Raw genomic sequence first — 27,865 nt, forward strand, 5'->3', positions numbered from 1 at the left:
GGGGAGACGTATAGTGGTTTCTTGACTCAGACTGCTGGCAAGATCCTGAAAATCCACAATTTAGTATTTTGAATGTACACAACAGAAAAATAACTGGTGCATGCTGACATCTTTCAGGACTTCACTGCCTGTTTGAGACAGGGGGTGCGATATGGCTACCCCTGAGCTGCTGAACTTGCTGACCCAAATTCACGGGATGGGGTGAGCTCCTGCTGTTAGCCCTAGCTTCTACCAACCTAGTAGTTTGAAACCATGCAAATGTGAGTAGATCAATAGGTACCACCTTGGGAGAAAGGTAAACGGTGCTCCATGCTCAAGCTGCTCCCAGGATTTGAACCTGGTACCTTTCGGTCTGCAAGTTCAACAGCTCAGTGCTTTAACACACTGAGCCACCGGAAGCTCATTAGATTTGAGTAAATATGAGTACAAGTTCTCACACACATGTGCTTTTTAAACAGACCTTTAATATCAGTACAGTTGAAAGTGAAATCTCAGTGCCTGGGAGCAAAGAGACTATGATTCTGCAAGTTACCTCCCAGTCTGGACACCAGGAGGGATCAAATGAGGGAAGAACATGCAATCACAAAACAATGATCAAACTCTAAATACATCATGAGGTTTGGTCCAAAAACAAAAACACTTAAACATAATTAATCCAATTACTGCAAACACAGCTTCTCTGAGTAAAGTTAAAAGATATTGCATTTATAGTGTTGTGTGTGCCTTTCCTTCAGCGAACCAGCGGAGCTTGCTTAAGTGAGATGAGAACTGAGCGCATGCGGGACACGTCCTTCGCCTGCTTACTCGACTTGGGGTTAAAGTCACAGAGCCGAGCCACACGTTCCCACTCGGTGCCAGGGGACGATTCATCCACATCATTGACAAAGGCTTCTTCAGCTGCCCTAGAACCAAGGCAACACCATGTTTAAACACAGCCAGGCACATTTCCCATCCCTTCACTCCGCCTGCTTCCCTTTTATTTCCAGTTTAATTGGGTGGATAACAAAAATTGTAGCATCTTGAGAGTATCCCACTCCCTCCACCCCAGAGCATCCTGACAAAAGAGGAGTCATCAGGACATACTGGAATGGAGAAGTGCTACATAAAATGTTGGCATATAGATGTTTGGTTTAAGAGACTATAAGTAAAATACTAAGTTCAAAGTTACCTTAAGAATGTTTTAGAAGTGCTTTTGAGCACCCAATGTACTTATATGCAGTCTGGGTTTCTTTTTATCAGCAGGTCAAAAATGTAGATTATGTAACTGGTGGTTGTCTTATGTTGGGGGCTACATACACAAATAGGTGTGCAAAGATCCAAAGCACAGAGGTGGTCCGAGGTGGACTGGACTGGGCAGACAAGACCCAATCTCCTTAACACACTCCAGTTCTACAAGGGGCATAAGTTCATTTGACACAGCAAAAGCTAACTTTTCAGGTTAAAAATATTTGAGTGTGGGTATTAAATTATCCTTTAATCTTTGAAGCCACATCCAAGAATCACAGGATGCAATATAAGACAATATGACAATTCTATATCCCCAATTCTATATGGAAAATCAGAGGTTGCAAAACAAAGCTATGCATTTGACAATACACATTGGAGCAGGGGGTTATCAATGAAAAGCCAGTTCAAAGGATACCTGCCTGTTCATTTCATCCACATATATGTGTATAATGGACATCTAAGAATTAACAGACTCTTTTCAATACTACCATATTGCTTGAACACAAAACAAATTCCACTTTTCAGTAGCAAAATGATGAAAATAATGAAACCCTGGTACCCACAAAGAGGCATGAGCCCATCTCCGCCATTCTGGGGAGACAAGCAAAGCTCTCAACTATTTCAAACAAGCAGCACAGAAAAAGGAAAAGAAAAGCAATGCGGATGAGCCCATGAAGTTCAGCACAGATCACAAGGATGAAAGAATTGTACAGACGATCACTACAACACTGCTATTTCATGGGACAAGACACTTAAAGGGCAGTGAAGAGTTTACTTAACTGTTCTAGGCTGTAGCAAGGATGGTTTATGTTTGTGCTTAAAGGTGAAGAGAAACAAAAAAAAGGAGAGTTTAAGTCAGATATAGAAAATGAAAATGAGCATAATGCAGATGATAAGTAAAGCTGGCCAGACATGCAATTTGCAGCACTATCAACAGTTGGGAAACATGCTCACAGAAATATTCTTCAGCACCTGCCCTAATGGTCCCCCCACTCCTCCCAACTGATTACAGAAAATAGTCTTTCCACATCAACTCCAAGGGCAAATGTGTTTCAAAAGTCTGGGTCATTTGCCCATGCTCCCACTCAACAACCTTTAATACAAAGCCAAAAACAGACACTTGTATGCAAGAACCATTCATTTCCCCAGATGCCGTCATGCACACTCCTGGCATACAAACAGACCATGAAACTGGAAATATCTGACGGGGTTAGAGCAGGGACTCTAGTACTAACGTAGTTTTAATCAGTACTCCATCTTCTCAAATGATGATCATTTGGGTGGTATCTTGTCAGGTAATTACAGCCTGCAAAAACCATTTCTCTGATTTCTGATTTTGACAAAAAGTTCATGAAGGAAGTGACTGTTACCATTTATTCCCGCTGCACTGCCTTCTCACTTCTTCTACAATTATCCTGTTAATGAATCTCAACTAGAACCAAGCCACAGCTTGAGTGGGTGAGATGGTTTTCTAACTCAGAACACAGTCAACCCTGCCCATTCACTGGAGTTAAGGGTGCAGGACCCCTGCAACAGTGGAAAAACTGCAAATGAAAAAACACTTTTTAAAAAACCCAAGAGAACATCTCTCTAGAAATCTCTAGGTACTCCAGTGTGAAGTTAACCATAAGTTGTACTGGGAGACCTGGAGATTCCTAGAGAGGCTATATTAATCAAATCATAAATAATCCAATCTGCAAACATTAAACCTGCATATGTGCAGGGCCAACTGTATCAATACCAAAGATAAATGCACTTTTCCTATGAAAATGGTCATGTCAGTATAAGATAGCTGGCAAACCAACTGAACTAATCTAATCAGTGTAACAGAATACATCTTCCAGGAAAGTAGGCTTATTTTGTATGGTATAAGATGTGAGAAAATTCTGTCTCTATTCTTTATCCTATAGGAGTCCTGGAAAATTTTGGATCATATTGATATTAAAGGATATTAATTTGCTTAGTGAGTTTCTTTACAGATAAGTCATCTGTACTCAGAAGGTTCCTTCTGATTGATGGATTTAACTGATTGCAAGAAGCTGAAAAATCATTAGGCCCAATCCTTACTTTTCAGGACAGTTTTTTTTCATTCCAGCTACAGAACTCTATGCAAGGAAATCTATTAATACTTACACATGCTTCTTGCACTCAATATTCCTAAAGAACACAAGGGGGCAGCACTAATTGAGACTGGAAATAACTGAGAATCTCAATGGTTTTAATACAGTAGAGTCTCACTTATCCAACACTCACTTATCCAATGTTCTGGATTATCCAATGCATTTTTGTAGTCAATGTTTTCAATACATCGTGATATTTTGGTGCTAAATTCGTAAATACAGTAATTACTACACAGCGTTACTGCGTATTGAACTACTTTTTCTGTCAAATTTGTTGTATAACATGATGTTTTGGTGCTTAATTTTTAAAATCATAACCTAATTTGATGTTTAATAGGCTTTTCCTTAATCCCTCCTTATTATCCAACATATTCGCTTATCCAACATTCTGCCGGCCAGTTTACGTTGGATAAGTGAGACTCTACTGTATCAAGATTTCTGGATATCAATACAACTAAAGTATTGAGAGAGAGAAACCTCAGAACAGCACTTTGTTAAGTGTTTAGTTTTCAATATAATTGTACTACAGCTGGCCTTCAGCTTTTGTGGGGCTTAGGGGTGTAGGATCTCTGCAAAAGAGGAAAAAATGCAGTATCTTAAAGCCCCTCAATAATGCATGCCACAGATTACTGCTGCAAAAATCTCATTTAGTGTCACAGCCTTCTCAAAAAGGAAGAGGACAGCATTCAAAGAGATTTTTTACAACAGCTATGGCATCTATCTCCTTCCCCCCTCCTATCCAAATGAATAAATTAGTGGCCATCCTCCCTCCATATGCTCTCCTGCCCTTCTCAGCTGCTGTCACTCCCAGCTTCTGCTCTCCATGAAAAATTGAACCCACCAAAGTTTAAACTAAATGTGGAAGGATGGTTGAACTCCTTTTTGGAGAATGCTATGGAGCACAGAAATGGCTCGGCAGCAAGCCATTTACATGTGTACCTCAATATTTCAGTTATGGCATAGATCAGCTTCAATACTGCCGTATTCTTCAATACAGGGTGTATGAAAAAGAACTCCCTATTCACCATTTAAATTAAATTAAATTAAATGGTGAATAGAGAGTTCTTTTTCAAACACCCTGTATTTCTTTGGACTGCTTCTTACGTAGAGAAATAAGCATTCTTCTGCATATGCCACTGTTCACCACTGGTTTGCAGGCTACAACAAAGCTTAGACTAATCACAACCATTATATTCAAAATCAAAATGGCCATGATACAGTTTCCCCTAAAATAAGACATCCCCAGAAAATAAGACCTAGTAGAGGTTTTGCTGAATTGCTAAATATAAGGCCTCCCCCGAAAGGAAGAGCTAGCAAAGTTTTTGTTTGGAAGCATGCCCGCTGAACAGAACACCAGAGCATGCAGGATTGATAAATGTACGTACCATAAAGTGTTGTACATGGAAATATTGGTAGTAACAAGAAATTCTTGATAGGATTCAGTTTGTCTGGTTATGCTGGTTTATGATGACAACTACTGTACAGTATATAATAAATGTTCATTTTTTTGTTCAACAATAAATGTGAATTCTTCTTCATGGAAAAATAAGACACCCCTGAAAATAAGACCTAGAGCATCTTTGGGAGCAAAAAATTAATATAAGACACTGTCTTATTTTCGGGGAAACACGGTAGTAACACGCCACTCAATCCTGGGAAATCCTGACTTTTTATTTTCACTTGTACACTTTCCCCATACATTTGATTTAAAGTCATCAAGACACAATGAATTGCCCAACCGACCAGATGCTTAGCTCCCAAAATCTCAGTATTACTTTGCAATTTATAATCACATGACTTCTCATGTTATGGATGAGGCACATCCATATCCTGGAAGCTTTAAGACAATTTTCTTCCACTCTGATCTACCACAGAACATGCTACTCTGCTAGGAGTGGTTCATTTTGGGATACTTTGGCCACAATAAGCACTGCAGATTAGGGGTGTTAATTGAAACAGATGGATAATGGAGCAGACAAATAACCAGTAGTTAGGCAACATACACATAACCAATCACGTCAGCGCAGGGTTGTTTGTAGAAAGCTTCATCTGCCACCCTGGGTGGCAAGTGGTCCACAGAAGAGGCAAGCAGGCAGGAGAGAAAAAGAGAAGAATAAGGAGAAGAAAGTACAGCTGAGCTAGCATTAGGTTTAATATGTTAAACATGCAACATATGAGTCTGACCCCAAAAATATTAAGACATTGCCACATACATTGAGAGGATAGTTAAGAAAAATGAAATTAGTTAAGAAAAACAAAGCACCGAGCTGCAAAGGTGAAGAACATTGTGACCCTGGGCAGCTATAATACTAGTTTCCTTCACATCATGATTTGGAGATCATGCCAGACACCTCAAAATAGCCTCCACATCACTTACAAGCATTACATTTTAAATTACATGAACATCAACCTAAACCAGTCATGTTATCAGCTCAGGATTGCTTAATGCCAAAAAACTGATCCAGATAGTACCTATCTACTAAAGCTCAATACTGACATGAGAGCCATGGTTGTTAAGGGGTTTTTATGTCTCCAACAAGCCTGTCTCTGCTTCATGCAGGCTGAAAAGAGGCAATTCTCTGCTCATTGTGGCCTCTTTTTGATGCAATCCACATTTATCACAAGCTGCATAAAGGCAATGAAAATCAGCTAGGCAAGGAACACTTTCCATTGCATCTAAAGAGTTGAGGTATTGCCAACATTTGCAGAAAGAAATAATTCTTATCTCTTCTGTTGGCCATGAGATTGATTGTTCAAACAGTACAAAATTGCTGGACTGCTTCATTTAGGAATACCAAGAATGCAGTAAATATTTAACCTATTCACTTCAGGAACTCAGGTCCAGTGCTGTGTTATGGGGAGGGAGAAGAGAGCACATATGACTGGTATTATCACTGATTCCCATCTTCCTCTATAACAGTGGTTCTCAACCTGTGGGTTCCCAGTTGGCCTACAACTCCCGGAAATTCCAGCCAGTTTACAGCTGTTTGGATTTCTGGGAGTTTAAGGCCAAAACATCTGAGGGCCCACAGGTTAAGAACCACAGCTCTATAAGGAAGAGAAGTGAATAGGACCTGGAGTATTTGGATCACCTGGATTAAAACTGTTCTGAGGGTCATCTGCAAAATTGATAAAGCTTGGAATTCAGGAAGGTGTGATTGGAGAAGTAACATAGGGAAATTGCCCACACTTGTTTCACAGTAACGGAGAAGGGGTGAATGACACAGGTGCCTTTTCCCATCTTGCAAGCCTCTCCCCACAGCAAGTAAAAAAAATGTTTTAAACTAGTTTGTAATCCTCTCAGAATGGATACTGGAAGTGATGTGACATCATTTCCTTTTACTATTCTGAGAGCCCTCCAATGCAATGTATGGGGGAATTCAGATGGGTTATGAGGGGATTTTTTGTGTCTATTTCTGGCTTGGACAACTATAAAGGGCCTATATTGGAAAAATAAAACCCTCCTCCCTGCCTGCCTGACCAGGAAGGCAGGCAGCAAAAAGGGGAAGCCTAGCCCCACTCGCAGGCCACAGAAAACCCTTTGCAAGCCACATCCAGCCTGAGGGGCATATGCTTTGCATACCTGGTCTATTTGGAGGACTTTATGCAAGATTTCCAGGCAAAAATTGCTTCCAAATTCACAATATTTTTTAAAATTGTGACGGGAGGCTCCAGCAGGACTGATAGAAGACTTCAAGGATTATATTTAGCCCATGGGCCACACACAATTTGCCTTACAAATTTTATCCTCTCTAACTTCCCCAGGTCTTGTGCTGCAAGTGGCAGTAAACTCGAAGACAAAGCAAAGTCACTTCACCAGGATGTAGAGGAAGAGTTGTAAGTAGCTTCTATCATGGTGATTTGGAGAAACAAACTGCCATTACTCAAAATGATATCCCCTCTCCTTCCTCCTTGACAGCGGAAATACAAACAATCATCAATTTCTCATCTTGCATGAGTTCCACCCAGAGAGACTAGATCTCCACTGTCAATAGCTTGATGTTTTTGGAACAATCCACCTGATTGTGGCAAGATGTCGCTCCAATATCATACAGAACTAGCACACAACTATTGCTGTCTCTCAATCATTCAAGAGCCTATTTATTATTTATTCATTTATTTATGCCCCCCTTTTCTCTGCTAAAGGAGACCCAAAGCGGCTAACAGTAAAAACCATAACAAGGTGTGAATTAAAACCTAACACATACAAACATTAAAATAGGATTAAACATTGAAAGTACTAAACATAAACATTTAAAACCATGAAAACAATCAAAGCCATTTAAAATACATAAAAATACAATGCAACACCCTCTGGCTTGTTCTTAAAAACTTCCTTTTTGAAATTCCTGCATGAAAAGGAAGGATCTTAGCCTGCTGCCGGAAGGATAGCACAGTGGAGAGCATCCTGGCTTCCCTGGGCAGGGGGTTTTAGTGTCAAGGGGAAGCCACCGAGAAGGATCTATCCTGAAGCTATCGGCCTGGGCCGGTTCGTATTGGGAGATACAATCAGCGAAATAGCCTGGACATGAGTCAACTTTGGGAATGCATGACTTCCCCACGCCATCTCTTCCTCCCCCTCTCAGCTGGATATCGCCTTGCTTCCCATGTTGGTTTTATCCATAATTCAGCCCTGCATCTATAACAAATGAATACCCAATTCCTTGGTCAAAAAATTAACGGGGGAAGCATTTATTTAGGTCTGACTTATTTCATCACATTTTATGCTATTCCAGATTTAAAGATGACAAGTGAAAGTGATCAAAATAGGGGTGGGGATTCATATCATGGGGTTGGGGGCAGAGCCTATTCCTAAGGGTGGCTCTCCATTTGCCAATTGTGGTTCACAGGGAATCAAATATTATGGCAAAAAATAGTATTTTTGTAAACTGTAAAATCCAAAGAGAAGGCCAAGAAAGCATCAGCAAGAAAGCAGGCAGTTTCATTCTTCCTGAGCAGAATAATAATTTAAAAAACACTTCAAAGCATTCTTACCTATTGTTGACTTTTGTTTTCTCTAGCTGTTCATCTTGCCTTTCATACCATTCCTCCAGCTCCTTGATTGCTTTCTCCTTCCATTCTGCTTCTTGCTTTCGAGAGTTTGCATCTTTAAAAAGGCACAGACAAATGTGGCTTAAACACTAACATTTGCTCTTGGGAACTAAATACAGCTAAAATACCACAGTGTATGTAATCTAGGCTTTGGAAGCCACAGACTTATCAGACAGCAAGGAATCAACAGAGGAAATAGAAACTAGTCAGCTTGCAACTGTACTTCTACCAATGCAGGAAAAACAGGGTTAAAAGCAAGATGAGAGGACTAATGGATGTAACCAGCACTTTGATCCTATACATTAGCTTTAGTGACAGCAGCTCAAAAAATTAGTCCAGCTTCAACAATTCTCATCTTTCTTCAAGATTGCTCTGATATTTTTTTGGTGGCCAGCATCATAACAGCAACTTCCACGGAATGAGATATTGGTAATTTCATTTCTTAAGAAACTTCCCCCACATAAAATACAATAGAGGCTCCTATGTGTGAATAGGAAACATCAAAAGAAGGGTGAGAGACTAAATAGAGATATATTACATCCAATGTTGCTCTTAAGTTACAGGCAAAGGAACCCTGGCCTGTAATTTTACTGTCACTGTCCCATTGAGCCCTGACTGATGAGAAATGCTGCCTCTTATTAATAACTGTGGCTAAAGAACATATGGTGTGGAACCTTACCAAGTACTTCTAAGCGTTCCTGTTGCTCTTCTCTCCATTTACGAATGCTTTCTGGCTCTGTCTGAAGACGATCAGCTTGTGAAATTGCAGCATAACAGTCTGTCGGACCATTGCTTTCCTGAAGCAGGCAGACAAAATACACACGTATTTTAACAAGCTTCACTGCATAATTCAGTTTGAAAGCAGTACTATTTTCATCAGAGAAATTTAAACATAATGAGGATACCAGAGTTCAAGTTTGGTGGTCAAGACTTCACTGAATAGAGTTAGTAGGATAGAGAGCCTCCCGTATGACAGCTGCTTCAGAAAACACCAAACTTTTGAATGGAGAAAAAAGAGGGAATCTGAATAGTCTTGCCAAGAAATTATCCATCCAATTTCCTCGCTATATACTGAACAAGCTAATAAATGATACCCTGTCTCCCATTTATCAGAAGCAACTCCACGTCAGCTATGATGAAGCTAGTTAGCTAGGGGATACCTGGACTTACCCCTGCAAGCAGTTAATCATAGCAGAGTCAAACATACAACCCTGAAAACTGAGAAAACACAACATGGCAGTGTTGAAGGTGCCATAATCCTTTACAGGCCAAGGAGTTGGTACTTACCATGAAGGTTCATTTTCCAAAGGACCTATTAACGTATTTGGGTTATTCCTCAGACATCAGTATATATAGCAGAAGTTCCAAAGTCCAAGATTATTTTTGGTTAATCCTGTTGTCTCCTGTGCCTTCACCTCAGTTTCATTGTAAATCCTGCCTAAATCCCTATTCCAAACATTATTGTACTGGTGCAACCACACTGAACACTGTGCAAGCAATTCTTTTCCACTTCCTTGTATCCTACTATTTATACATAATGTGAGTTTAACTGTTAGTATATTATGTGCAGCAATAAGCTAGGGTGCTATGGACTGCTTCTCCGGGCCTTCCTAGAATGAACCCTCATAGTAAGTGGTAGCCTTTCATTCTCTGGATGATACAGAGGAGCAATTTGCCCATTTGGGATGTACTCAAGCTCTCCTTTCCCAGGCAGCTATAACTGCCTCAACTACATTATTGACCACAAGATAGTCTGTACAAAAGCAGCTTACATAAAATTGTAGCTGTCTATCTTACAGGGCCTAATACTATTTCTTTCTTCCCACTGTGTTAAATGCTGATTCTACATAAGCTGTACTTGTTGATTTAAACCACATTTTGCAGTTTAAGAAACTTTGCTAAATCATAAGAAATATGCATATTTTTAAATCAACATGCAATCCTAACCTTAGATGCTTTGCTCCCTAGTATTTTTGAACTGAAGGAAATAAAGAACTTTGTTCATCTCATGTCCTAATCTATACCCTCATGGTCACATTATATCCAATAAGTGCCACTTTTTCTCTAGTGCAAGTATGTGATTTTGGGGATCGGGGAGTCGACTGACAGTGCCGGTATTACACTAGAGCTTAAGGAGTAGGCAAAAATTATGTATCCCATCTGGAATCCTGTTGCTGCCTCTTGCAGAATACTGGGGCTTGTTGTTTAGGGGAGAGGCCTAAAATTATCACCCAGAGATCCACAGTCTCACTAAACTACATGTGCCACAATTCTGCAAATGGCAATCACAAGATTTCAGATGGGATGCATATTCTTTGCCTACTCTTTAAAGCTCTAGTGACAAAGCACTAAAAAGTTCTTTGTTCAAATGCACTTTGGCAGAAAAGTGAGAGCTAATGTAAAGGTCAGGTCATCCTGATTCCACATAGGCAAGCATGGATAGTATTAACAAAGCTGTCACATATGATACTCCATGAGCCAATGTTATGGCTACTACGAAGACTGTCTAAGGAAGGCTGAGCAAAGGAAGATAGACGCTTCTGAACTATGGTGTTGGAGGAAAATTCTGAGAGTGCCTTGGACCATAAGAAGATCAAACCAGTCCATCCTCCAGGAAATAATGCCCGACTGCTCACTGGAGGGAAGGATATCAGAGACAAAGATGAAGTATTTTGGCCACATAATGAGAAGCCAGGAAAGCTTCTTTCCTGGCTTCTCATTATGTGGCCAAAATACTTCCATGATGCTGGGGAAAATGGAAAGAAAAAGGAAGAGGGGACAACCAAGGGCAAGATGGGTGGATGTTATCCTTGAAGTAACTGGCTTGACCTTGAAGGAGCTGGGGGAGGCAACGGCTGACAGGGAGCTTTGGCGTAGGCTGGTCCATGAAGTCACGAAGAGTCAGAAGCGACTGAACATATAAACAACAACAAACTTCAATGTATCCCAAAGTGCTTAAAGTGGCAGCTGTGTCAGTGTATTCAGTACTAAATTTAAATTCCAAGTGGAGAACCTATGTTTAATTGGTGACACTTCTTAAGGTTGCTTCCCTTAGAAACTTTCTTACATGAGGATGTAAGGAAAGAACTGAACCCACTGTTTGATCAATGTTGCCAATGTGTCACCTGCCTTTAAAATGTACTGGTTCTGCAAAAATTCAAGTTGCCACCAACCTGAATGGCATTTATACATGCCTCATGTGACTGGCACCAATTCACAAATGTCTTTCACATCATGCTAAATAAATAGTTTGCCTAGAAGGTCTCTAAAGCATACAGACCTGCTATTTAGGGGTTGTTGGTTGTTTTTTTTTTGGGGGGGGGGGGTGGTTGGTTTTTTTTGTTGTTTTTTTTGCATTTGCATTTTCCCTAGCCATGATCTGCTAGCAAACAGTCAGCAAAAGCAATTATTCTGCTCCATCTTTCTTTTCTCTCTGAGGAAACCTAGCCGCATTAATAGCTTCCTGCTCAGATTTTCTCTTATGAGTGCAGTCTCTATAAATCAAGTCAAAAGTATTAACTAAAAAGAATCTTCGGACTTTGGAGCTTCTGCTAAGCATGACGAGGTGCAAGACATTACCCAAATATACTCTTCCAGAGTATAACAGTCAAAGAAACTTATGATTTATTGCTCCAGAAGACAAAGCAACTCTCCAAAAATACCATGCTCAAGTTTCACACATGACAAAACTCCAACCTATACACCTGAACTTCCTGCTTACACACTGCCTGGTTTTACACAGAACCTACATGGATCAGTCAAAGGCTAGTTGTACAATGATACTGTTTTTAAACTTCTTCTTGAAAATTTAATTGTATACTTAGTACATTTTTAGAGTTAAGGGTTCAGTCTCATTTTATTTATAAGCCACCTTATTTAGTCCCAATTTCAGAGGAAAAACAAAGTACAAATAAAGTTAACAAAAATAGTTGAGGGTTAACCTATGGCTATACTAAGTAGTTATTTTAGCTCTAAAAGCCACCTTCACATTAAAATGTGCATTAAGGAAATATTAAAATTACACAATAAGCATAAATTCTCCACACATACATCATTCTGTGGCAAGCATGTTGTAAGTGCCTTAAAAGACATCGCAATTACATTATTCACAGACTTCGGTTTTGTTACCCAGTCCATTTAGGTATCATCCCATCCAGCTCTATAGACCTTAATGCTGCTCCAGTTTTGGATTCTGTTTCTGTTCGAAGGCATTTTAATTCCTTTGGTTTTTAAACCCTGATGCATAAAGTCTGTTTACTCAGCACAGTTTGTAGTAAACCAGATCTAGACATGTTCCAGAAACAATACCCTTTCGCAAAACACAGCATGGCAAGGCTAATAACGCTTCAGAACATTTATGCCTGAAAAATGATATGCAAGCCTGTTTCCTTATTCGCATGGGTTTTTGGCCTGCTGTCATCAAAGGTTTGATTGCATATACGTTAAACTATGTTATGTTAAACTATTGTCCTTGGTAGAGCAATGGGAATATTTAACTTTGCATACTAGAAAGGTGTTAAGTCTAAATGCCAAGAGCCAGTTCAGAGTCAGCTGTGACAGACACTACCAACAGACATTATAAACATGCTTGTGAACACAGGACTGTGGACCATCACAGCTTTCTAGACTAGGGCATATGTTAACCAGTAACTCAAGTGTTCAGTATAATTTCTATAGGGTGCTCCTCCTCCCCTAGATCCTCCTCCTTCCCTTTATTTTCCATTTTCCTCTCGTCCTACCCTTAGACAAGTAATGAACTCACAAGATTTTTGGTCAATTGTATTGGGGGAATCAGAACTACTTTTGAGTGATAGTAGCATTCCATGAGGTATTTAGGGGCATATTAGGGTGGTTTTCACATGAAAAAAAATTAAAAAGGACATGCCTGGGGCTACAGAAAGAAAGGAGTTGGTACTTTCAAAACCAGTTGCGGTTTCAGTATATGTGGCAAATACAATTCTTTAGGAAATGCAGCGTTGGATGACAAAAAGCCAGAAGAGCAATGCAAAACATTTAATGACCAGTTCTATTGGTTACTGTAGAATATATTTTTCCATTTACCTGGTAGAGATCACCATTCGTCACTCCATCAATTGAATCTGTAGAGAAAAATGGATCTGCTTTAGATCTTTCATCAAGAAAACATTTTTACAGATAGTGTTATTATCTGGCATATGCAAAAATAGGACTGAAAGATGGGAGATCACAAGCATACATGTAATTTAGAAAGCTCAAGCACAGAAGCCGATAAATTATTTAAATAAATAATCCTGTATCCTATTGTACATTCTGTAACTTTAAAACAAAATAAATGAAGCACAATATAAACATTATTAAGCTAGATGAAAACAGTATCCTTTCTGTAGGCCTCAAACACTTGATTACAGGCCAAGAAAGATGTGCATGAGAACTGTATTCCTAAAATAGAACAGTACTAACACAATGCTTGGCATCATATATATTTCAATAGTCCAGGCTAAGAGCCTACATTATTCAGCAATGTAAGTCTAACAACCACTGACAATGTTTCTAACTTGCCATGAGATCTGACATAGGATCCAGACTGCTCCAGAAAGAATGCCATGTTCCCTTTCTTTCAAAGTAAAGATGTGTTAAATATAACTTTGTCTGCCCAATTCATTTCCATCAGCTAAGAGCAAACACATGACAGCAACTGTCATAGTAGCCAAAGGGAACAAGCAGTCGCTTCCAAGAACTACTCTACCAAAACTCTAGTATCCAAAGGCATCTATCCAAAGGCATCCAGTTGTGGGAAATATAACTAAATCTGGAAGGTGAAAAAGAAGCTTGGACAAACTGTGACCTAGTAAGTCAAATGGAATGTCCCAGTCCTATAGCAAGTCCATGATGAATTCAAGAGAAGAAATGAATTTTTGGTCTGCAACTCCATCTACAAATATGCAGCCAACAAGGGCAATTGTTTTCTAGCAGATCAAGTGTTTGAAGAACTGCACAACAAATGGAGGCCAATCTAAGGGGAAATGGATAGCCCCTAATATAGAATCATAGAATGGAGTTGGAAGAGACCACATGGGCCATCTAGTCCAACCCCCTGAAATGCAGGAAAAGCACAATCAAAGTATCCCTGACAGATGGCCATCCAGTCTCTGTTTAAAAATTTCTAAGGAAGGAGCTTCCACCACATTCCAAGGCAGGGAATTCCACTGTTGAACCTTTGTTCATATCTTATACATTCCATCATTTTTTCTCTGCCGTTTTCATTTTTATGTAATTATATATTTTTTAAAATAGGTATTAATAACATATGTATAAATTAGATGAGAGGCACAAAACGGACAGAAGTGTTTTAACAAATATATTTATTTACTTTATTACATTAAGGAATAACAAAATTCCAGGAACAATTAAAAAGTTATTTTGAAAAGATGAATTTGTTTGTAATTCATCAAATGTTGCATTCATTTAGGATCAAAATTAATTCAGTATAGAATGAATTGTGAACTGATTTAATTCCTAATTTATGTAATATTTGCTGGATTAAAATCACGATAGAGTAAATTGAGAGTCAGCATCATGTAGAGTTTTGAGTGTTGGGAGTTCAGCAAAATGAATTATATTCATAAGAGAACTATAGTTCATTCTATATATTTAAAATTTTATAATCAGTTTGGAAAGTCATGAATTTTAACTTAACATGGAAGCACAGCAAAAGCCATGTATTAAAGACTTCTGGGGAAGCACTAGAAAATGCTTACAAAGCCAAGGTTCGACTTTACTGAAAATTGATAAAGATTGCTGACCATGTGAGTCAGTTGTACTGCATAGTCAACATTCAGTAACTGTCCAGATAATTAACTATGTTAGTCAATTGTACTGTTAAGACACTGAATAGTTAGTTATTTAAAGTGGCGGGACATCAGCTTTTTGGTTTTGGTTTTTTAAATTCCTGGGTTGTAGGGGAGGTGGTAAAGGGGAATTGAGGGACACATCAGAGTTTATTTTTCATGGAAGTACATCAAATCCATTCTAAAACGCAGGACAGAGGAATTCCCCCCTCTCATCGCCACTGTAGAAATGACTTCCCAAACCTTAACAACAACTACGGTGTATCGGCGACAGGAAATGCAGAAAGCAGTACATAAGATTAGTAGTACTGACTGATATGGAAAAGGCAGAATTTGAATTCTGTGAAGGGCTTCCTATCAAACTAAAGTGCCAAGTTAGATTGCATTGAAGACGACATGAAACACATTGAGTGGCTTATGATCAGAGGAGTCAGCTATTCTCACTTCTCTGTTCTACGACCCCATCTACACTGACTACACTTAATGCAATTTAAAGATAGCTTCACTCTGTGGCAGTCAGAAAAGAAACACCCACAAAAGCAAGTGATAAAAAGCCCTTAATGTGCATCAGTGTTCTGTGATTTCTGCAATCACCATCTTGTTCTCAAACATTTCCTATGTAATCATCTGCACAGAAAAACCACTTTCTTCAATACCAGTCTGAAACTGCATTAAATGCTCTGAGTAGATAGGACCTCAGTTGATATTTTTCAAATGGGCAAAGCCCTTTTAAAGCACAATAGACCTAATACCCTAACAACACCAAATTCTGATTTTGGAAGCTAATTGTGGATGGACTGTTGGGTCTCTTCCTCTAGAATCTAGTCTTCTTCACATGGGTGTGAAAGCTAGACAGTGAAGAAAGCAAACTGGAAGAAATCAAGTCATTTGAGATACGGACCTAATGAAGAGCTTTGATGATACCAAGGACTGTCAAAAGACAAAAAAAATGGGTCCTACATCAAATCAAGCTGGAATTTGTCCTAGAATCCAAGATGAGTAAAATGGAGATGTCATACTTTATCTGCCTTCAAAAACTGCTTCTCAACTTATGGCGCCCTCGTGAATTTTATAGGATTTTCTTCTGTAAGAAACATTCAGAGGTGATTTGCTGTTGCCTCCTTCTGAAATACAGCCTATAGACCTAGTATTCCATGGTGATTCTTTAAATCAGGCTTGGCCTCATTTAGTTTCCAGGATCAGACAGGATCTGGTGTCATTAAGATATTTAAACTTCTCCAGTCAATGCTGGATTATAATTCTCATCTGTTGTAGCCAATAGCGAGAGATGATAGGAGCTGAAGTCCACCCAAATTTGTATCACTTAAGAGTAAGTACTAGATAGGCTAGACAATCTACTGGGGTAGGCGTATTGGCACTTAGTGGTTTGTTTTGATCAAGTGTTTCTTTGTGTTTTAGCTTTTCCCCAGAACGGGGGCAAAAATGTATCTTATTTAGCTATTTCCAAATCTTATATATAATTCAGCACAATAGAAGTAAAGACGCTTAAATGGATAAGAAATACTTTGGAAAGGCAGGTACTCTATGGACCACTATATAACTATATTTTAAACCAAAGCAGATCCCTGCAGCTGGACACAAGCTCAGAGAGTGTATTGTACTTTAGAAGTCTTTTTTGGCCACAGTGGTCCACGCTCTTGTTACATCCCGAATAAACTACTGCAACTCATTCTATGTGGGGGTGCCTTTGAAGACTGTTCAGAAGCTTCAACTAGTCCAATAGGCTGCAACCAGATTGCTCACCGGAGTGGCGTACAGGAAGCATACCACCCCTGTTATATCAACTCCACTGGCCGCCAGTCTGCTGTACCTTCCAGATATTAGACTACAATTCCCATTCCCAGCATGTATGACCTTGCTGTAATAAGGCTGGGAGTTGTAGTCCAACTCATACAGAAGGTGCCAGTTTTGGGAAATGCTGGATTTCATCAAGTGATCATCACATTAACATTTCTGAATAATTCAGCAAAGCTACTCAGAGTGAGTCATTCACTCTTGAAGGATATTCCGAGGCATCTTTTTATAGACTCCTACTCCTAACGAGTCCTTTTTACTACACAATTTTGTTCACACTGGATTCAAATAGGAAGACACCAGCATGCCACAACTATTGCCAGAATATCACATTTCCTTCTCAAATGGGGTACAGCTTGGCAGAAGCTTCACATTTCAAGAGCACTAAATTGAATAAGATGGTTCATAGGTTTAGAGTTATAAAAAGCAAATCCACAAATCCCCAGCTGCTCTCCCTACTTAAGTTCTTAAAATTAACAAGGGTGCAAAAAAGCAGCGTGTCTGCATGCAGCTAGTTAATTTTCCTTTGTATTAAGTAATTGGAGAGCTCTATATAAAATAGTTGAAGACAAAATTCCAATTTTTTTGTTACTGCATTGTAAATTACATATACATCACAAATTAAACAAGGAACTAGTATTCTCAAGAAGATATGACGTTACTGCAAGACTTACATTGAGCATGTAGGCTAGTTACACTGCACTCCAGCCATCCAGTCATTTTTAAACCAATTGCAAAGAAAGGCAATGTTTACATACAAAAATAAACTTACTTTCAGAATGTCAGATTATATTACAATTTGTAAGATTAAAATGAGCATTTTAAACAATTCCAGTTTTATTATATAGTCAAGAAAAGGTGTTCTTTAAACTTTGGGCATCTCTTTTACAGAGAAATACAATCAAATAATCCTATTCAGAAGCTCAGAAGGAAATATTCCCATGTGTGTATGTATATGACAGCATTTTTTTCCAAATACATCTCATTCCCTATAGAAAAAGACCATGAAAGACAATCTCTGTACTGTAAGCCAGTCCCATTTTCTGAAGATTTGACCAAGTGTTCTCAAATACTAAATAAATGTAAGACAAATTTCACAACCATTTCTAGTGCAATCTACAGTGTCAAATGCCTTCTATAACAAGAATGTCTTCTTAAAAAAATACTTAAAAGTCGATGACCAGTCAAAGAGAATAGGGAATTTTTCACAACCAAGGGTCCCACAACAGAATAGACCTTTTGTGGAAATAGAAAACATGAGAGATAGATCTATTCAGAATTAGAAGGACCTTCCTGACTTATCTAAAAGAAGGAATGGACTCACACTGGGCTTTATGGATCTCAGTGAAGGCAGCAATGCTATTGAAAATGACTATTAGTTGTGATAGTGCTCATTAAGGTTGAGAAAGGTTGCAAACTGCCCTCTGATACCAGAAACAAAGAACTACTGTCCTTTACATGATTCTGAACTAGAAATTTCACATCCCTTACTAAGGCTGTTTGGAGTCATGAATCAGACACATTTGAAGGACCACGGTGCCCCACTGTTTTTATAGAAGCCTGTGAGTGTGTCTCGCAGACCATCTGCTTCCTCTCTAGGACTGCTTTGTGTGGTGTGGTTGTTGATTTTTCAATTGCATGTTTTGTCACCAACAGAAGAAAAAAGACAGAAAAACAAGCAGCATGTTGTCTCCCCTGACCTAAAAGATAGGAAGGACCATATTAGAAGCAGCAATCCCTTAAATACTCTGGTTCCAAGCCATTTAGGGTTTTAAAGTCAAAGGGCAATGTTATGTTTAACAATCTCTGTAATTCCCAATAAAGGAGATGGGCAACAATTGTCTATGTTTACATTCAGAAACACAGATTTATGCTGTGGAATCTTGGCACATCTGCCGCAGCACTCCAGTCATCTGCAAAAGATTCTATACATGTTTTCAAGGACTCAATCACATGAGACACTAGTCAGGACTCCGGGGTTTCTCACTGAAGCTGACAACCTGACCGAGATACTCTTCTTGATGCTCATGCTTCAGAGTTGGTGGGCAAACAGTACCAATCCCAGAGAGAATGAAAATGCAAATGTTTCATGAAACTGGTTACCTTTAGAATGAATATTCAGCATCTGAAATATTTAGGACCTGAAGTTTTGGGGATTTTTTTTGTTTTTGGAATATAGTAGTCTCTCGCTTATCCAACATAAACGGGCTGGCAGAACGTTGGATAAGCGAAAATGTTGGATAATAAGGAGGGATTAAGGAAAAGCCTATTAAACATCAAATTACATTATGATTTTACAAATTAAGCACCTAAAATTCATGTTTTTCAACAAATTGACAGAAAAAGCAATTCAATACAAGGTAATGTTATGTAGTAATTACTGTATTTATGAATTCAGCACCAAAATATCGCGATGTATTTAAAACATTGACTACAAAAACACTGACTACTAAAAGGCAGACTGCGTTGAATATAGAATGTTGGATAAGTGAAGGCTGGATAAGCGAGACTCTACTGTACTTGTATTTGCCTTATACGTACTTAATTGGAGCACTTGGAGACAGAACCTAAGTCGAAATGTGAAATTCATTTATATTCCCTATATACCTTATATACCTAACATGAAGATAATTTTATGCACTATATTTTAATAATTTTGAAAAAAAAAATGAATCATTAGAAAGCAAAGGTATCACCACCTTGGTTCCCATGAGGGCAATTTTGGATTTCAGAATTCAGAATAAGAAATGTTTAGCCTGAAACACAACTCAGCTGAAAAAAGTCCCCAAGGAAGAGAGCAGGGTCAAGATAGTCAGTATTGAGCTACGGCAGCTAATTCAAAAAATTACCATAAGGTACTAGCTCAAGATAACATTTACGAAGTCCTAATGCAGTGTTTCTCAACCTGTGGGTCCCCAGGTGTTTGGGCCCATAACTTCCTGAAATCCCAACCAGTTTACCAGCTGTTGGGATTTCTGGGAGTTGAGGGCCAAAACATCTGGGGACCCACAGGTTGAGAACCACTGTCCTAAGGCATCTTGAAACAAGATGGAACTTCTTTGCTACTACTGCATACATTTCTACAGGCCTAAACCAGCTCAGGGTAGAGCTTTTCTCTTATCTCAAACTCAGCAACCTTTTCTCTTCCTATCTGCCAAGACTATTTGGAGAAGAACTGATTGCTCCTGCTTTATAATAATTGGAAGAGCAACGGCTCCATTGAAAACCCAGTGGTCTTAGTTGTGCTTCTGATTAGTTAGTTGTTGTTTTCAAAGAAACAACTGTATAACTTTGCACTTTGGATTCTTTCTGAGGAGTGAACACACATTTTAACAAGTAACTTTTTACATGTGCTTTAAACGCAAAACTCTGCAGTTACGCAGACAATCACAGCTCATAATTTAACACAAATGACAAGCTGTCAGAAATAATTTAGCAAAGCACAGAACACTGTGGTACTTGCAGCAAAGAGGGCACCTGTGTAAACTACAACTCAGTCTAAATAGGTTCAGTTTACATGTTTTTGTAAGTGACAATTTTGTTGAGTGGACATAGTGACTAAGGACAGTCAATAGACAACCACAAGATAACTTGAGTTACTCCTCTGAGACAAGAAGGGAAGAGATATAAACAGGAAATTCTTCTAAAGGGCTTGAGTATACTAAACATCTGAAGAAACTGCATTACATAAATCTGAAATCTGTGTTTCCAAAGAGAGAGTGGATACTGAAGTAGGCTTTAGCACATGAAAACCATAACACAGAGCATAACACTGTCTGTTGCTTAAACATAAACTGCAAAGTGCATCTTCACAACCATTAACTAATTATAAGATCTTCAGTGAACACCAAGGAAGGTTCACTTAACTCAAATGCATCCTTCTGTGACATTTATGCATCCCTGTTCCATATTCCCCATTCTACTGCCCAAAAGCTCAAACAACACCAGCAACACTATTTTGAAGGAATACACTGTAGATTTAATGCCATTTGACACCACTTTAATCACTCAATGTAATGGGATCTGTAGTGAGGCAGCAGTATGCTTTCTTGGAAAAAGGTTAAAAGACCTTATAAAATTACATGTCCCATGAATCCACAGCATTCAGTCACAGTAATTCAAGTGATGTCAAACAGCATTATATCTACAGTGTAGCTATACCCTAGGGTTCTTACAAGCTCTTATCACAGTGATGTGATAGAAAGCATTTCTCATTAAGTACATATATTTGTGCATCTATACAAGACGTCTGGCCACCCACTCAACATCCTGCAAGACCTTTAGCCTCAGGAAAAGTACCGTCCTATCTTTCAGCTTGTATTCAATGGATGAGTACTAGCATGCTTACATACATGTCTCAGCCAAGTTAGGTTAATATGCACAGTTGTTGTGCAAACCTAATAGAAAATATATCATGCCATTTTTAAAATTCAAGATGTCTTATATGACCCGGGTTTGTTGGGGAAATTCAAAAAGAACTTGCCTGTAAAGAAGAAATATAGCCAATTGGCTCATGTAAGATGCAATTTTTTTTTAAAAAGCCATGATCATGCCTGTGTGCTTACTGTGCCTCCTGACTGGCCAATGATCCCTACATGATTTGAGCATAATTCAAAGTGGAATATTTTATAGAGAAGAAAATAAATTCTTTAAATGAGCATTGGTCCTTTCAGGGTGGGGGAGATACCAACGAACTTGGGTTTAAGGATCAAGATAGGACACAAGGAGTAGTAGAGGGCTAAGAAAAAGAGGGAAATTTGAACCCAGTTTTGCTGCTCCTTTCCACAGCCCCCTCAGTTGTTGCTTAATGACCATTGTGCTCTCGTACCCAGCCACATCATTAATGGTCTTGCCTCTCCAGAAGCTTGAGGCATGACTGAAAAGGAATTATATATATTATTCAGCATTCTTACATACAGTGAGAGATGGTGAGGGTAAGAATAATGTTTTCCTAGTCTCAGACAGAGTTAAAGCGTTGGTCTACCACTGTATTTATTCACAGAGACATGGGCTACTTATAGTCAATCCAAACATTATGACCCTCATGCAGTATGCGATGAGTTGACTGAGGGGGCATAAATGCTGCACACAATGCGATTTGACACCACTTTAACTGCCATGGGTCAATATTTTGGAATCCTGGGAAACGTAGCTTTACAAATTCTTTAACCTTCTCCATCAAATAGTGCTGGTTACCCATCTACAAATCCCAAGATTACATAACATCGATCCACGGGAAGTAAAGTGGTGTTAAGCTGCCTAAACTAAGGTACATAGATTCTACAGTTATAGCAGTTTGAGATTCCTTTCAGAGCCATGGAACTTTCCCTTTGGATACATGGTACAGTGGTTTGAGTGTTGGACTACTGAATCCGAAAGCCTGGGCTCAAATTCCTCCTCTGCCATGTAAACCCAATGGGTAACCTCTCTCAGACTCGGAAGAAAGCAAATGCAACAACCCCTTCTCTCAATGAATCTTTTCAAGAAAACCCCAGGATTGATTAGTCTCAAGTTAGACCTGCTCTGAAGGTAAGGAGAACCTCACACCAGTATAGAGCCCCATGAACTAGAGCTCTCTGACAGAGGTGCCTTGATCTCTCAGTAATCTATATATCCCTAAAATGGAGTCCATGTAGTAAAGTGCTAGTTACTCCTTTGAACAGTGACGGTTTGTGGTAGAGGAAAGAAGTGAGGTCCTTTAGCAAGCTTAGAATCATACAAACCTAGATTTGGAAGAAAGCCCAAAGGCCATCCATCCCAACCCCCAACCCCCCCATTTTGCAGGAAAAGCATAATCAAAACACCTCCAAAAATAACCATCCAGCCTGTGTAAAACCCCAGGGGAGGCTCCATGGGACTCCCAGGTAGAGACTTCCATTGTTGAACAGGTCTTCTTTCAGTCAGGAGTCAACTGGACTCTCATTTCCTGCCATTTGTTTTCTGCTGCTCTGAAGACTGGTTCCCAATAGAGCAATGGATTGAAAGGACAGGAAAAAATTCCACCTAAGCATAAGGAAGAACATCTTGAGAGTCAGCTGTTTTGCAGTGAAATCTGCTGCTGCCTTGAAGTCTCCTTCTCTGGATGCCTCTCTTTACTGGCAATCACTCGTGTCTGAGTATGATTGCCTTCCAACTGTAGAATCTTGGTGGTGGATCCATAGGTGACTGCAGAAACCTATTATTTATCTGTATGTTCTTCTGCAGTGAGGACATCGATTTCCAGGTGGAAGGCGGTCCCGGTCAGGGTTGGCTTGATGCGCCTTCCCCTTGACACATTCTCCCTCCATTCGTGTCTCAACAAATTCCACAGCACTGCTGGTTACAGCTGACCTTTAGTTAGAAAGCTCAAGGGCCAGGGCTTTCTAATTCTCAGTGTCTTCCGTATGCCATGGCTTTGAAAGTTAGCTTTAAGCCCATCTTTAAATCTCTTTTCCTGCCCACCAACATTCTGTTTTCCGTTCCTGAGTTGGAGTCGTAGGATCATCACTTCAATGCTGGTGGTCTTTGCTTCTTCCAGAACACTGACATTTATCTGCCTGTCTTCCAAAGAAATTTGAAGGATTTTTCGGCAGCAACACTGAACTTGAGAGTGACGTCTGCAGGTGGTCCATGTTTTACAGGCATATAACAGGGTTGGGGGGATGATATTTATTTTATAGATAATCATCTTGGTCTCCCTACAAATACCTTTAAACAGAGGTTAGATGGCTATCTGTTGGGAGGGCTTGGAGCGTGTCTTCCTGCAAGGCAGAAAAAGATTGGACTGGATTGTGGGGGGTTTCTTCCAACTATGGTTCTGTGAGTTGTCAAAAGCTTTCATGGCCGGAATCACTGGGCTGCTGTGAGTTTTCCAGGCTGTATGGCTATGTTCAAGAAGCATTCTTTCCTGATGTTTCACCTGCATCCACGGCAGGCATCCTCAGAGGTTGTGAGGTCTGCTGGAAACTACGCAAGTGGGGTTTATATATCTGTGGAATGTTCAGGGTGGGAGAAAGAAGTTTTGTCTGTTTGAGACAAGTGTGAATGCTGCCATTGGCCAGTTTGATTAGCATTGAATGGCCTTGCTACTTCAAAGTCTGGCTCCTTCCTGCCTGGGTGAATCTTTTGTTGGGAGGTATTAACTGGCCCTGATTGTTTCATATCTGGAATTGCTCTGTTTCTGAGTGTTGTTATTTACTTTCCTGATTAGAGGTTTTTTAAATAAGTTGCCACAACTACTGCACTTTATCACACTCCACTCTTATTGATGGAACTCTGTAATGAGATCCTTAATTCCCTCTTGTAGAGTCTGCTGAATTTTATCTTACACTTTGTATATTATGTTCAGACTCTGATGTTCTAATGCAGGGGTCCCCAAACTAAGGCCCGGGGGCCAGATACGGCTCATCGAAGCCATTTATCCGGCCCCAACGGCACAAGGGCAGAAGGGGGTTGGGCTAAATGACCCAAGAGGTTTCTTCTTCTCTTACAACCCATTATTATTATTATTATTATTATTATTATTATTATTATTATTAGAAACACAACAAGATGAGTTCACAGCAGACACTCTGCTGGCTGTTGAATTGGATCACACGTCGGACACTTCCCAAGTGTCTAGGACTGTGTGATGTATCGGCGAATAATGTGCGCAGATCCCAGTAAGGTGGCCTTCTGCAGCTGGCAGATGGTAATTCTGTCAGCGCCGATTGTGTTTAAGTGCAGGCCAAGGCCTTTAGGCACTGCACCCAGTGTGCCGATCACCACTGGGACCACCTTGACTGGCTTGTGCCAGAGTCTTTGTAGTTCGATCTTTAAATCCTCATATTGTGTCAGCTTTTCCAGTTGTTTCTCCTCAATCCTGCTGTCACCTGGGATTGCAACATCAACAATCTATACTTTGTTTTTTAACAGGATTGTGAAGTCAGGAGTATTGTGTTCCAAAACGCTGTATTATTATTATTATTATTAGCATTGAGGCTGGGTGGCCATCTGTCAGGGGTGCTTTGCTTGTGCTTTTGGTGCACAAAGGCAGAAGGGGGTTGGACTAAATGGCCCAAGGGGTCTCTTCCAACCCTCATTATTATTATTATTATTATTAACATTGAAGCTAGGTGGCCATCTGTTTGGTGCACAAAGGCAGAAGGGGATTGGACTCAATGGCCCAAAGGGTCTCTGCCAACCCTCTTTTTATTATTGTTGTTATTTTTATTTTTTTTTATTATTATTGCTCGGTGGCCAACCATAGTCCGGCCCTCCAACGGTCCGAAGGATTGTGAACTGGCCCCCTGTTTAAAAAGTTTGGGGACCCCTGTTCTAATGTTTTGATGTTGATGTTTTATGCTGGTTTGTATGTTTATACTATTTTACTTGTTTTTCATTGGTTTAATTATGCTGTATTTTATTGTATGTTGAAACTGGGCTTGTCCCCATGTGAGCGACCCCGAGTCCCCTCTGGGGAGATGGGAGCAGGATATAAAAATAAAGTTATTATTATTGTTATTATTATTAAATAATGGTAGGCAGATTTTGTTCATTTTCATTGTTTCCTTCTTTCCATTGAAATTATTTATATGCTTGTGATTTCAATGGTTTTTTTGTGTAGTCTAACTTGATGGTTGTTATAGAGTGGCTTAGCATTTCTGTGTTCTCAAATAATATGCTGTGTCCAGGTTGGTTCAAATCAAGTGCTCTGCTATAGCTAGTGCCTTTCAAGTCCCTTGATTCGCATTTGGGCTTCACTGCGTTTGGTGGTCCCCATGTAGACTTGTCCACAGCTGCCTGGTATACGGTTGACTCCCTCTTGTCCTTTGCTGAACAGGGCCAGTTAACACCTCCCAACAAAGAATTCCCCCAGACAGGAATCAGCCAAGCTTTATGCTGCAAGGTTTTTCAATGCTAATCAAATTTATTAATTGAAAATGTTATTTCAATTAATTAGTTCTTTCTCCCAACCTGGACTTTTCACAGATATATAAAACCTCACTGATCTAGTTTCCAATATACCTCACAACCTTAGAGGATGCCTGCCATAGATGCAGGCGAAACCCGAAGAGAATGCTTCTGGAACATGGCCATACAGCCCGGAAAACTCACAGCAATCCCATGGTTCTATGAGTTTAGCAATGCAATGAATCACTATGTTGTAGGACTAATATAGCACAGTGAGCCTTCAGTATCCGCTGGGGCGTGGTCCCAGGACACCCTAATCTCATGCTATGCAAAGGACGCCGAGGGCCCATTCCCACGTGCAGCCGTCACGTGAAGCAAGTGTAACGAGTGGCCCACGAGTCCCCCCTCCCGCTGCTCCCACTCCTTCCTTCCTCACCCGCCGCCAGTCCCTCCTGGCCTTGCATCCCGGGGGGCACCTCGCCGTTCTCCAGTATGTTGTAGCCCTCATCGTTCTCGATGCCCGCGATCTCGTTCTCCTGCTGGGCCAGGAAGGCGGCGGCCGGGTCCTCCTCGCTCCCGCCCAGCGAGCCGTTTCCTGCCGCCGGCTGTGAGGCGGCGAAGATGTCGAAGTCGGCCATGAGCGAAGGGGAAGAAGAGGGAGCCGCTACCGTTAAGCTGTGAGGGACGAGGAGGAAGAGCAGCGCGCGCTCGGAGGGAGAGAGAAAAAAACACCGTTGAAAGATCTCTCACGCAGCTCCAAACTTCCGGCCTCGGCGAAGTCCTCAGCGCTCCTCTCTTCCTCCCACCCCCACTTCCTTATCCGGAAAGCATTTCGAGTGACGGCGCTGTTGCGCCAATCGGAATGGAAGAGCGGGCAGGGCGTGGGCCAATCAGAGGGATGGCGCGTGGACGCCACGTGACCGGCCCCTCCTTCTTTCCCCGCTAGATAAGGCGGCGTGGCCAATCCGCACGCAAGCCTTTTCCTGACGTCATGAGTGGCGTCCCCTCCCTTTCTCCCCCGCCTGCTGACGGCGAGGCTGGGCGTGGCTTGAGAATGATTGACAAGTGAGCGCCCTTGGCAGGGAGTCCCCTCAGTTTACACACCTGCTGAGGAAAACACTTGCCTCGCAGGTGGAGCTGCCTGGGGGCCCTTCCACACAGCCATACAACCCAGAAGATCAAGGCAGAAAATCCACAATATCTGCTTTGAGCTGGAATATATGGCAGTGTGCACTCAGGGCCCTTCCACACAGCCCTATATCCCAGAAGATCAAGGCAGAAAATCCCACATTATCTAAGTGTGGACTCAGATAACCCAGTTCAAAGCAGATAAAAAGGTAATGGTTTTCCCCTGACGTTAAGCCCAGTCGTGACCGACTCTGGGGGTTGGTGCTCATCTCCATTTCCAAGCCAAAGAGTTGGCGTTGTCCGCAGACACATCCAAGGTCATGTGGCCGGCATGACTGCATGGAGCGCCATTAATATCAAAACAGATATTGTGGGATTTTCTGCCTTGATATTCTGGGATATAGGGCTGTGTGGAAGGGCCCTGAGTCCACCGTGCCATATATTCCAGTTCAAAGCAAATACAGTAGAGTCTCACTTATCCAAGCTAAACGGGCCGGCAGAAGCTTGGATAAGCAAATATCTTGGATAATAAAGAGGGATTAAGGAAAAGCCTATTAAACATCCAGTTAGGTTATGCTTTTACAAATTAAGCACCAAAACATGTTATACAACAAATTTGACAGAAAAAGTAGTTCAATACACAGTAATGTTATGTTGTAATTACTGTATTTACGAATTTAGCACCAAAATATCATGATATATTGAAAACATTGACTACAAAAATGGCTTGGATAATCCAGAAGCTTGGATAAGCGCGGCTTGGATAAGTGAGACTCTATTGTGAGATTTTTCTGCCTTGATCTTCTGGGTTATATGGCTGTGTGG

At 40.4% G+C, this 27,865-nt stretch overlaps 1 protein-coding gene across 4 annotated transcripts; it reads right to left on the bottom strand.

Annotated features, from left to right (window-relative positions):
• Positions 1 to 444: 444 nt before the first annotated feature.
• Positions 445 to 26,739, bottom strand: clta (clathrin light chain A). Of its 4 annotated transcripts, XM_003223337.4 has the most exons (7): positions 26,349 to 26,738; positions 13,461 to 13,498; positions 9,079 to 9,196; positions 8,343 to 8,454; positions 5,351 to 5,404; positions 2,008 to 2,043; positions 445 to 902 (listed from the first exon to the last, which is right to left on the bottom strand). In XM_003223337.4, exons 1-7 carry the CDS (start codon positions 26,548 to 26,550, stop codon positions 731 to 733), a joined length of 732 nt encoding a protein of 243 aa, XP_003223385.1. In that variant the 5' UTR covers positions 26,551 to 26,738; the 3' UTR covers positions 445 to 730. The 4 variants fall into 4 exon arrangements, with proteins under 4 accessions (XP_003223385.1, XP_008112804.1, XP_062827633.1 ...); XM_008114597.3 differs by lacking the exon at positions 5,351 to 5,404 and having other exon boundaries at positions 26,349 to 26,739; XM_062971563.1 differs by lacking the exon at positions 2,008 to 2,043 and having other exon boundaries at positions 26,349 to 26,739.
• Positions 26,740 to 27,865: the final 1,126 nt, after the last annotated feature.

This window comes from Anolis carolinensis, chromosome 2 (assembly GCF_035594765.1).
Source record: "Anolis carolinensis isolate JA03-04 chromosome 2, rAnoCar3.1.pri, whole genome shotgun sequence".
NCBI classification, from domain to species: domain Eukaryota; kingdom Metazoa; phylum Chordata; class Lepidosauria; order Squamata; family Dactyloidae; genus Anolis; species Anolis carolinensis.